This window comes from Chiloscyllium punctatum, chromosome 12 (assembly GCF_047496795.1).
Source record: "Chiloscyllium punctatum isolate Juve2018m chromosome 12, sChiPun1.3, whole genome shotgun sequence".
NCBI classification, from domain to species: domain Eukaryota; kingdom Metazoa; phylum Chordata; class Chondrichthyes; order Orectolobiformes; family Hemiscylliidae; genus Chiloscyllium; species Chiloscyllium punctatum.
In genome coordinates, this window is record NC_092750.1 from 17,226,226 (window position 1) to 17,238,508 (window position 12,283).

The window sequence follows — 12,283 nt, forward strand, 5'->3', positions numbered from 1 at the left end:
TTATGTGTTATTATAAACCATACAATGATTCTGCATAAGGCTGTCATGATAGTCTTTTCTTGTTCTTTAATGTTATTTTCTGAACCATCTTTCAAGTCTGCATCCTTCGGTGATTCTCAATGATTACCGCCCTGAAGGGAAATTATATTAGTTTTTATATCTTTAAATACTTTGAGAGAAAAATCACAACTTTATTAACTTGCAACACCCTATTCTGCACACCATTACTTCTCTACAAATAGCACACAGGAAAGTGAAAGTTGTTTTTCTCTCCACAGATGCTGTTAGACACGTCAAGTTTCTCCATAACTTTGTTTTATTCCAGATTTTCAACGTCTGTAGTATTTCATCGTTTTACTTTTACCTAAATGGTAAATTTGTTCCAGTGACATTGAGCAAAAGTTTTGAGCACCTGATGAGATGTATCCCAGGCTGCTATGGGTAGCAATTGCAGAGTTTTCTGGAGCTTGGCAGAGATGTTTAATACTGGCCACAGATAAAGTATCAGATGACTAGAGTTGAGAATGTGGTGCTGGAAAAGCAGAAGTCAGGCAGCATCCAAGGAGCAGAAAAATCGATGTTTCAAGCAGAAGCTCGATGAGGGGCTTTTGTCCGAAATGTCATTTTTTTCTGGTCCTCGGACGCTGCCTGCCCTGCTGTGTTTTTCCACATTACACTCTCGACTCTAATCCCACCATCTGCAGTACTCGCTTGTGCCAGATGACTAGAGGCTAGCTAATCTGGTTCCTTTATTCAAAAAGGGTAGCGTGAATAAATCAGATAATTGCAGATCAGTTAGTCTGATGCCAGTGGTAGGGAAATTATTGGAAAAAAGCCTGAGGGACAGGATTAATCACTACTTGGGAAGACAGGGTTGATCAAGGCTCGTCATCATGGCTTTCTTAGAGAGAGATCCTGTTAATTCAGTTTCTGAAAACGATTATTCAATATATTGATAAGGGTAATGCAGTTGATGTCTTTTTTAGATTAGATTAGATTACTTACAGCGTGGAAACAGACCCTTCGGCCCAACAAGTCCACACCGACCCACCGAAGTGCATCCACCCACATCCATTCCTCAACATTTACCCCTTACCTAACACTACAGGCAATTTAGCATGGCCAATTCACCTAACCTGCACTTTTTTTTGGGACTGTGGGAGGAAACCGGAGCACCCGGAGGAAACCCACACAGACACGGGGAGAATGTGCAAACTCCACAGTCAGTAGCCTGAGGCGGGAATTGAACCCAGGTCTCTGGCGCTGTGAGGCAGCAGTGCTAACCATTGTGCCACCGTGCCGCCAGTCGTTTACATATGGACTTGAATAAGGCCTGTGACAATTTCCCACATGGAATGTTAATCCAAAAGGGATCTAAGGCAAGTTGTCAAACTGGTTCCAAATTGCTTACAAACAAGAGATAAAAGGTGATGGGGGAGGGATGATTTTTGTGTTTGGAAGCCTGTGACCAGCAGTGTACCACAGAGCTTGGTGCTAGGATCCTTGCTGTTTATAGCCACTAATGGCTATAGCATGTGAACACAGAAGGCATAATTCATAAGTGGTTTAGAGGAGATCTGAAAAAAGTGCATCCCAAGGGTGGCAGAAGAGAGGGTGGTGGAGGCAGATACTCTCGCAACTTTTAAGATGCACCTGGATGATCATTTCAAATGCCAGGGTATAGTAGGCTACGGATGAAGTACAACAGAGTAAATATGGGAAAACAGTTCCCCCAGAGAGAGGAGAAACAGAGTCTAAATAAGAAAACAATATCAACAAGAGGGAATTACATCATGTAGGAGTTAAATGATGTGCATGTTTGCTATATCAAGGCCATGGAAATCCAAAATATAGCTGTGGATGTTGGATCAGTCGAAGATGGCAAGAGATTTTATAGGCTAGTTTTCAAGCGATATGGATCCATACCCTAAGTACTTGCTGAAAGTTAAAAATCACAACACCAGGTTATAGTCCAACAGGTTTATTTGGAAGTACTTCAGAATATATCTTATGATCCTGCTGCACAGTTACCTGGAGGAGCAGTGCTCCAAACACTAGTACTTCCAAATAAACTTGTTGGACTATAATCTGGTAGTGTGATTTTTAACTTTGTCCACCCCAGTCCAACACCGGCACCTCCACGTCATACTTGCTGAAATGAAACCTTTTTTCCACCCCCCCAACCCATCACCTTCGTTTGTTTGCAAATCATTTAAGCTATACCGTCTTTTTCTTGTTTCTTTCACATGCAGGATAAGGGTCTCCTTAGCCATTCTATCCCAGCACACTCAATTTTGGAAACCTCTCAGATTTCTTCTGAGCCTTCAACAGTCTCAATCCTCATCACCAAAGTTTCTCATCCTTGGGACCATTCTTGAAAGTCACTTCTGACCTCTTCCCCCAGTGCATTCACATCCTTCCTTTAATGTGGCATTGTACTGAAAATAATACGAGATCTACGCAGATGAGAGCAGTCTGAGAGCTTACAGCTGTCAGTGACTGAAGCTATTTCTCAACAAAAGACTCGAGGGGTTTTCTAATAACAGTTTGAAATGTATGATAGGACAGATGTAGAGTTTTCCATTTCGGTGGAAAAATTGATGCCATTAATATAACACTATCACTAACACATTCCATAAGGAATTCAGCAGAAACATCTTTACCGAGAGAGTGGTTAAATGTGGAACTTACTGCTTCATGCAGATGAACAACAAATATTTTAGGAAAAATGAGAAACAGGAGTGGAAAAGAAACAAACTTACATTGACAGAGTAGATTAAGTAAGTTGGGATGGGACTTTTGGAGCATTAGCACTGGTGAGGATCAGTCACAACAGATGGCCCAATTCTGAGCCACAATTCTTTTTTCCCCCCCCAAGTTCTATATAAGTTCAGTGCTCCCACAAGTAGGGGGTCACACTTGGTCAAAGTACTAACCAATCAGAAGACATCATTAGAATAGGGAAGCCATTTTCAGGATGGGAAACTTTAACTAGTGGATCAGTGCTGAGGCCATAATTATTGACAATTATCTTTCACATTGGATGAGGGAAATGAATGTATTATTACCAGGTTTATTAATGACAAAAATAGATGGGATGGCAAATTTTGAGGATGACAGTCTGCAGTGGAATTATAGCAGTCAAAATCTTGGCAGATGAAATACAACAGAATAATGTGAGGTCATGCACTTTGGCAGGAAGCGTAAGTACTGACTATTATCTAAATAGGTAAACACTGTAGAAAGCTGCAGCATAGAGGGGTTTTGGGGTCCCTGTGCATGAAACCCAAAACGTATCAAAGTTAAGCAGATAATGGGAAGTAGCAAATCGACTGTTGCTTCCCGACCAAATTTATCAACCCCTTATAGTAGCAAACACTGAAATGTGTCTTTCAGATTTGATGCTACTCCTAGAATCCAAATAGTAGGAGGAAACCTCAAGCTGAAACATCTTTACAAAGAATATAACAGGATGTGAAAACCCTGACTTTGTATGTTGTGTTCATAATGGTATTTTTAAATATTGCTTTGGTGAAATGCCTTTGTGCACAGCAATGCTGAAGCAAAATCGTGTAACATTATTTTGCTTAAGGTAAAAGATGCGCTCAGGCCATTCTGGGAACATGGCCAAGGAACCAGTAGCAATGACATTAGCAGTGAACTGGAGCAGCTCTCTCTGATTAAGAAATACCACATGGTAAAGACAAGATTAATTTTAAATGAGAAAATATTTGGCAAAACAGAAAAATTAAATCAAGACAAGTCACTGGGATCCTACTAAAAAGTATTTTATTAATTTGGTCTTTTATTTGTTTTTACACCAGGTAACATACTGTAAGAAACATACATGGTTGCAATGCATCTGGCCTCATTACAAACTAAACAGAGGGGTGGGTGTGTGTAAGTAACAATGTAACGATGACAATAAAAACTAGTCAAATATTGTCAGATAGTAAACCCCCCCTCCCCCCCCCACCCAAAAAGGTTAACTTTACTCTCTGCAAAACTGGCTGCGTATCATCTGAGCCAACACATGGATATCAGAAAAAGCTTGAACAAAAGAAATTAACAAAATATTTAATCCGTTTTGAACTTTCCTTCATATATTTAGAACACTTTAATTCTCAGAATACAAAGTTTCTACAATTAACTTCTCCCTATCTATAACGTAGTTTCTGTAATCTACATTACGATGCAAGCTCAAGAATGACTGCATTTAAGAAACAAAAAAAAATTAAATATAGAAAGACTGCAAATAGCTTGAAGAGATTTCTCAAAATTAAAGAATTGCATGTAGCTAGGTAGCTTTTCTATTTCTTTGTTGTTGCAAGAAAATCATCCAATTAAAATTACCTGTAAAAACTGCATTGTTTAATTAAAATTACTGCAATCAGAAGAGTCTGCAACATCCAGCTTACATACACGTCAGTCTCTCAAAAGATTATGTTTCACCTTCCCAGAGATTGGCACTGATTCCAGGGTTCAATCTTCCTCATGCTCCATGTATTAGCTGGTAAAACTGCATCATCCAATTGAACAATTATTAACCAAGGCAAGGAATAATAATTTTTCCAATTCAACTTAAAAATTTTTGTCAATATCTAATTTAAACACCAACACTTCAGATTTCTAACAAAACAAATTGGCAATGTTTGGTTACTATCCAGAATGTTAAAAGTGCTGCCATGTCAGGGGTTCTTGCTAGATTTCTTACAAAACTTATCAACCTGTTGCAACATTGTGCTTAAATGGATTACTGTACATAAAACATATTACAGAGTTACACAAGACACAGAATAAATTGGAATATTAAAATCTAGAAACCTTAATTACATCCAAGTGCAACCAAGACAGACCCTTCTTCCAAATTTACAAAAGTCATACACTTGACGTTCATTCGTAATTGATGATTTGAAGGAATATAAATAGTCAAAGCTCTTCGCAGAGATGAAGAATTGCCTGAGAAACAAGTTGAAATTGGAAAAGCCACCACTAGTGCTCAAACAACCTGCAAGATGCATTGTACTTTTTGTTAAAAATGGGGTACGTGAAATGCAATAGAAATTAGTTACAACAAATAAAGCATTTTTTTTTTAAAAAGCCCACAGAATTGTTATTTATCAATCTGCTGCAAGAATTCTGATGGCCTTCTTAGCCACAAGTATTTTTAATTACACCACCTGTTCTAAACTAAGAGCACGTAACAAGCGAAGAGAAACAGACCAAAGAGTCAAATGAAAAATAAATGGCTTTCAGCTTCAATTTTTTCAGGCACTGGATATTACCAGACTAAATGAAGGCTTCTTCTTTTCTGGTTGAAAATGCTAGGGTATCACATGAACCTAAAATGGATTTGATGAATCAGTCTATAGAAAACTGGAAGAATGCTCAACTGGGGGGGGGGGGGGGGGGGGGGGGGGGGGGTGAGAGAATTTTACAGGCTTGGTGTCAAGCACTAGTTAAGACAGAAATCAACTACATGAATTGTGTCCCTTTAAGACCAAGTTGCGTCAAACATCAAACTAAATTTCTATCATTACCAAAACAAACAATGTGTGTGTCTGGAAGCAGCCAATGACTTAGGATTACTCTGCGAGCAATATAGATTTTGCTCAAGAGGAGATATCTGAAATTTTCAACTTTATATCTATTGCTTATTAACAATAGAGGGTGCTTGGGTGAAGATTGCTAGCTGCAGAAGAAAATTTTACTGAGATGCTTTCTTTAGCAATTCAGCAATGAAGGTACAGGTAGTTTAAGCACTGGTCAGAAGATAGGAACATGTCATTCTTAATTGTTCATAGTGTTATGCTCTGTTCAGGCCTACATGCCTTCAGTATGGATGCTCTTTTCAGTTCTCACCAGTTTCCAGATGGAATGCTATACTGTTGCCACAAACCCATTTATGTTAGATGGATTAGATAGAAAAGACTGATACAAGCAGCAGGGAGATGTTACAATAACCACATTATGTTTGCACTGGATTTAAGCTTCCTTAGAATTTTGTAATCCATTCCCACAACGTTAGAAACTGGGGAGTAGATTTGCAGGGAGTATAAAGGCAAATACAACAGAAAAGCAATCATATAAATGAGCACGGATGTTGAATGGCCACTGTAACCATTCATGGGACAGACTGACTAACGACTGTCCATGTGGGAGATGGATGTAAAAGAATTATTGATAGAGATGAGGGGGTGGGGGTGGGGGCGGGAGCACTTTTATTCCGCAAGATAAAAGGAGACTGAAAAGTATATAAAAGAAATCCTAGTGGATTTAAACATTTGACCCACTAGGTATAGCAAAATCCCAGTTAGTACTTGGAGTTAATTCCTGCATCATTTTGATTAGAATATCTCCATTTGAATAAAGTGAACAGACTATCGTCAAACTGGCCCTCTTCACGGATACAGTATTGTTTGCTTGGACATGCCAAGAGTAACCATTTCCATCAGAAATTAAGGGGAAAGGAAAAACTTACCATTAAAATTAAAGCAGAACTCAGTTACAACTGTAAACAAAGTTATTTTCAAGGCACAAAACTTACTGCAGCAAAATTAATACCAGTACATGGTAGATTACTTACATTTTAAATATGTTAAATGAACTTGCAGCTTAGTAGCTAATAAAGCCTTCCTCAAGCAACTTTTACAACCTATTAAAATCCTTTAGGAATGTATGCTGGTTGTGCAAATGTAAAGAATAGGAGACATCTATGTTTTACATGCAACTTGGCTGAAAAACTCTCCCTCTCTCTCACACACACATACACACACAAAGGAGCAATTCATTTTTGCCAGCAGGGAAATCAACAAATTGGTGCAATGACCAGTTTTTGCTAAGCTGTTCTGTTTGGAAGATGATCACATTTATAACTTCTTACATGCTCTAAGCAACCAAAACACTTTTTAAAAAAAAATGTATCCATGCCTGACATAATCATACAGCGGAAAGTTCCGCTAACACTAGCAAAGCACTTGCTAACTCAGCTCAGGGATATTTGCACTCCTCTGAAACAAGGCATTTTTGTAAAAAATAAAATTAATTAAATAGTAAAAATTCTGCATCATTGGGGGATAAAAAGATTGGGAAAGTTGGCAATGCATTGATGGTCTTAAGTCTCTTGTAAAAAGCAGTTAAAAGCAGAAAGCTGATTTTATTGGTGCAGTCCTTCCTCTGGGGTCCTCCGCACTGAACAGTTCAAGTAACTCTGAAACAAAACAAAAAAAAAACCCAGTAAGTTCGAAGAGCTACAAAATAGTCTCATTACATACACGTTATGTTGTGGCGTAACTGTACAATTTCATTTATTACTCCTGTAGAAGTATTATTACACAATGCATCAAAGGATGTGGAAATAATTGGATTCACGCTTTATGGCCCCACAGGATGAGAAATGCATCTAGCTGAGGATTTAAAGTTAATCAGAAAAAGCCTCTCAGATGATCTGTGCGACAGACAAGTCAGCACAAAGATGACATGAACACCTTCACAATACCAAACACAGAAAATCACATATGCCTATGCATCAGTCAGCAAAACAAATCACGATGCCACAATACCAAGTCATCTTTATTTCATTTGTGGGATGCGGACATAAAGCTGGTACAATTACAACGTTTAAAAGGTACCTGGACGGGTACGTGAAATGGGTTAGAGGGATATAGGCGAAAAGCTGGCAAGTAGGAGGAGATAAACTTAGGATATCTGGTCAGCATGGACAGATTGGACCAAAGGGTCTGTATCTGTGCTGTACAAATCTACGACTATGTGACCTAGTCCAGCATTTATTCTCCATCACAATTGCCCAGACAGCATTTAAAAGTCAATCACTTTGCTGTGGGTCTAGTGTCATACGTAGGCCAGATCAGGTAAGGATGGCAGATTTCCTTCACTGAAGGGCATTACTGAACCAGATGGTTTTTTTTATGACAATTGACACTACTTGCCATTAGGGGAAAGTGAGGACTGCAGATGCTGGAGAGTAAGAGTCGAGAGTGCGGTGCTGGAAAAGCACAGCTGGTCAGGCAGCATCCGAGGAGCAGGAGAATCAATGTTTCGAGCATAAGCCCTTCATCAGGAATGAGGCTTATGGTTCGGGGCTGAGAGATAAATGGGAGAAGGGTAGTTGAGAAAGCGATAGGCAGATGAAGGTGAGGGAGAAGATTAGATTAGATTAGATTCCCTACAGTGTGGAAACAGGCCCTTCAGCCCAACAGGTCCACACTGACCCTCCGAAGAGCAACCCACCCAAAACCCTTTTCCCTCTGACTAATGCACGCAATTGACAACTTAAGCATAGCCAATTCACCTAACTTGCAGATCTTTGGACTGTGGGAGGAAACCGGAGCACCTGGAGGAAACCCACACAGCACAGGGAGAATGTGCAAATTCCACACAGTCACCCGAGGTTGGAATCGAACCTGGGACCCTGGTGCTGTGAGGCAACAGTGCTAACCACTGAGCCACCACGCTGCCCCACAAGGACAGAGAAGGTGATAGGTTGGAGAGGAGGGTGGAGTGGATCGATGGGAAAGGTGATGGACAGGTCAAGAGGGCAGTGCTGAGTTGGAGGCTAGGGACTGGGATAATGTGAGGGGAGGGGAAATATGGAAATTTTTGAAATCCACATTGATCCTGTGTGGTTGCAGGGTCCCAAGGCAGAATATGAGGTGTTCCTCCTCCAGGCATTGGGTGATAAGGGTTTGGCAATGGAGGCGGCCCAGGACCTGCATATCCTTGACAAAATGGAAGGGGGAGTTGAAGTGTTCAGCCACGGGGTGGTGGGGTTGATTGGTGCTAGTGTTCCAGAGATGTTCTCTGAAATGATCTGCAAGTAGGTGTCTTGTCTCTCCGATCCTTTCTACCTGCAGCTCCTCTTTGAAGGAACTATGAATCTGCACTCAAAGGGCTCTTGGTTCAGCCAAACACCTCAGGACCTTACTATTAAGTGTATAAGTCCTGCTCTGACTTCCCTTTCCAAAATGCAGCACTTCACATTTATCTAAATTAAACTCCATCAGCTACTCCTCGGCCCTTTGGCCAATCTGATCAAGATCCAGTTGGACTCCAAGGTAACCTTCTTCACTGTCCACTACACCTCCAATTTTGGTGTCATCTGACATGATTAGGGAATTCAAACTTCACATGCTATGGTGGGATTCCAATAGTGAGCAGATTTGATCTGGATAGTAGCATTTAAACCTTCTGCATAAAGTTCTGTATTAACTACTTGGCACTGCAAAAGTGACTGACTAACTAAATCAACCGAGCTGCAAAGCCAACTATTCAGGACACTGATCCTCAATGTCACCCTGACTAATCTCTCTCTGCATCCACACCCACCCCACCACAGGGGTGAGGATACCCATTTCTCCTGTAGCTCTGGTGAAAATTGGTTAACTTGGTTTAACAATCAAGGGATGGGCTACAAATGCTAGTTTTGCTTACACCCCACTAAAGAATTTTAAAATAACCGCACCTTCTGAGAACAATCCAATACAAATTAACTGAGCACTGTATTGCCCTAAAATGTTTTTGGTCAACAGTCCAAATTTGCCCATACTCTTATCCCCACAAAGTCTCCTACTTTCCAAAGTTTATCAAGTTAGAAATTTTCTGCAAAACTAAAAACACTGCTTGTCTGCCCCACCTACTGGTATATTTTTTAGATTAGATTCCCTACAGCATGGAAACAGGCCCTTCAGCCCAACTCCACACTGACTCTCAGAGAGTAATCCACCCAGACCCATTCCCCATATTTACCCCTGACTAATGCACCTAACACTATGGGCAATTTAGCACGGCCTATCCACCTAACCTGCATATCTTGTGCATAATGTGCAAATTCCACACAGACATTTACCCGAGGCTGGAATTGAACCAGAATCCCTGGGGCTGTGAGACAGCAGTGCTAACCACTGAACCACCGTGCCACCCCAAGCTGATCCCCACTATGATGGTAATTTAACATTCAAGGTTAAGAATGAGCACAGCAGTGCACATAGATGTACATGCAGGTAACAATGATTCAACTTCTACCAAGAGCATCAGTTTATTTTAGTGTCTGAAGCCAACGAGCAGAATTCAAATGTTAGAGCACAGAAACAGGTCAATTAGTGTACAGTCTGTGCAGTTATTTTTATTTGTTACTTGAATTTATGCTATCCAATTCATTCCCTTCTCCAACATCCTTTAAAATTTCACTTTCAAGCTATTTAATTGGTCTTTAAACATGTTTATAAATCCTACTTCAGTGGCTGTTTGCGGCATGGACTTCTAAATGTTAATTATCGCATTGAGAATTTTTTTTTAATTTCCACCTTTGTACCATAAATTTATATCCACTTAATGTCTTGCCAACCAGTGGAAACAATCTCACTTATCACATCTTTTTGTAATCTTGATTACCTCAAATCAGGACAATATCTTTCATTTCAGTGTGAAAGTGCACTTCTAGTAAATAGTCTATGTTGTTCATTTTTAATGCATTTGTGTTCTTCCTATAATTAGACGTAATATTGTAATTGCTACCAAACTATAGTCTTATACAATTTCAACATTAGCTTTTTCTTAAACAGACTATGCTACAATATATAAAACCAAGAATTCCATCTGCCCTTTATGATTGCCAATTTCAGTGAGATGTCTTGCAGCACATCAAAAGGCCCTCAGCTCTACTTGTTCATTGTGAGGTTCTCTAATTGAAGGTGGCCATTCAACCCACTGTATTTAGACCAGACAGCAAGTAATCATCCAACCTAATCTCACTTCCCAACTCTTGGTCAACAGTTAGCAGGTTATGGGTCTTCAAGTGCATGTGGTCCCTGAACTCCTTCTGCATCTCCAACATCAATGCACGCTCATTATGGACTTTTCAATCAATAGGGGTTCAATCAATTGACTCTATCTTGGACTTTTAAAAAAAAATACACTTCACATAAGTCTTCCTCTGTTCTAAAGTCACTTGAAGCTCAACTCTTGTAAAGGATTCTATAGGTATATACAGGATGCTATATAGTACAATGGCTACTGCAGACTGGTGATCCCCTGAACAGTTTTGTTGCACCTCATTGGATTCAGGAATCCAATCTGTTACATACTGAAAAAGAAATCCAATCGCAGAACTTTATAATAAGTGGTCAGTCTGGTTAGCCCCACCAAATTAGTCTAGTCTACAGCAGAACCAAGCCACTGCACAGGCACATCTCATACATTCTCAACTCAGAGTTCTGCTTAATAGTCAGAATTAACTCTCTCAGACTTCCATCTTCCTTTCTGCAATTGTTTGATTGCTTAAATGTTGAGAATTAACCACTCTGAAGGAGCTACCTGGGATTAGTTGCTGAGCCCAGCAGTGTAACGGAGCTGAACTATCTGTTCGCATTATTACCCTATAGTTTTGATTGATTTATTGTCGTCACTTGTATTGAGGTACGCAGAGTTGGATTGCATGCTACAGACAGATCGTACTATACAAAGTGCATCAGGGTAGCTGGACAGAGTGCAGGATACAGAGTTACAGCTACAGAGAGTTTGCAGCGATAGATCAGAATAAACAGTTTTCAGTGACAATAATGTAATCAACATGTGGTTTATACCATTGTTGCACAGAAATGAGCCAAACGGGCGGCACAGTGGCTCAGTGGTTAGCACTGCTGCCTCACAGCACCAGGGTCCCAGGTTTGATTCCAGCCTCAGGTGATTGCCTGTGTGGAGTTTGCACATTCTCCCAGTGTCTGTGTGGATTTCCTCTGGTTTCCTCCCACAGTTCAAAGATGTGCAGGTCAGGTGAATTGGCCATGCTAAATTGCCCATAGTGTTAGGTGCATTAGTCAGAGGGAGGTGGGTCTGGATGGGTTACTCTTCAGAGGGTCAGTGTGGACTGGTTGGACCAAAGGGCCTGCTTCCACACTGTAGGGAATCTAATCTAAATCAAATCAAACCAAATCCCTGATGCTACCATCAAGGGAATGAAAGGATGAAGAAAATTGGACCTGGAAATAAAGTTACTCAGAGAGAGAGAGGACCAGCTTGAACCACCGATATAAAATCAAGTGGCTTACCATCATCCTCAATTTTCTTTGCATTTCTTAGAAGAGGCCACAATCCTTCAGGTTATTCTTGATGATGACATCAGTGACTGCATCAAATACAAACTGCACGTTCTTTGTGTCGGTGGCACAGGTGAAGTGTGTGTAGATCTCCTTAGTATCCTTCCGTTTATTTAGGTCTTCGAATTTGGTCTGGATATACCCTGAAGCTGCATCATACTCGTTTACCC

The 12,283-nt window shown here is 40.3% G+C and overlaps 1 protein-coding gene across 1 annotated transcript in view; it reads right to left on the reverse strand.

The window, feature by feature from the left end:
• Positions 1 to 3,772: 3,772 nt before the first annotated feature.
• LOC140483631 (guanine nucleotide-binding protein G(i) subunit alpha-2) overlaps positions 3,773 to 12,283 on the reverse strand; it is a 241,975-nt gene continuing 233,464 nt past the window's right edge. Inside the window, exons 8-9 of the mRNA XM_072581933.1 lie at positions 12,066 to 12,283; positions 3,773 to 7,210 (exon numbers count right to left, since the gene is read on the reverse strand). Coding sequence (XP_072438034.1) covers positions 12,093 to 12,283 — 191 coding nt within the window. The 3' untranslated portion in view covers positions 3,773 to 7,210; positions 12,066 to 12,092. The remainder of the gene's footprint in view (positions 7,211 to 12,065) is intronic.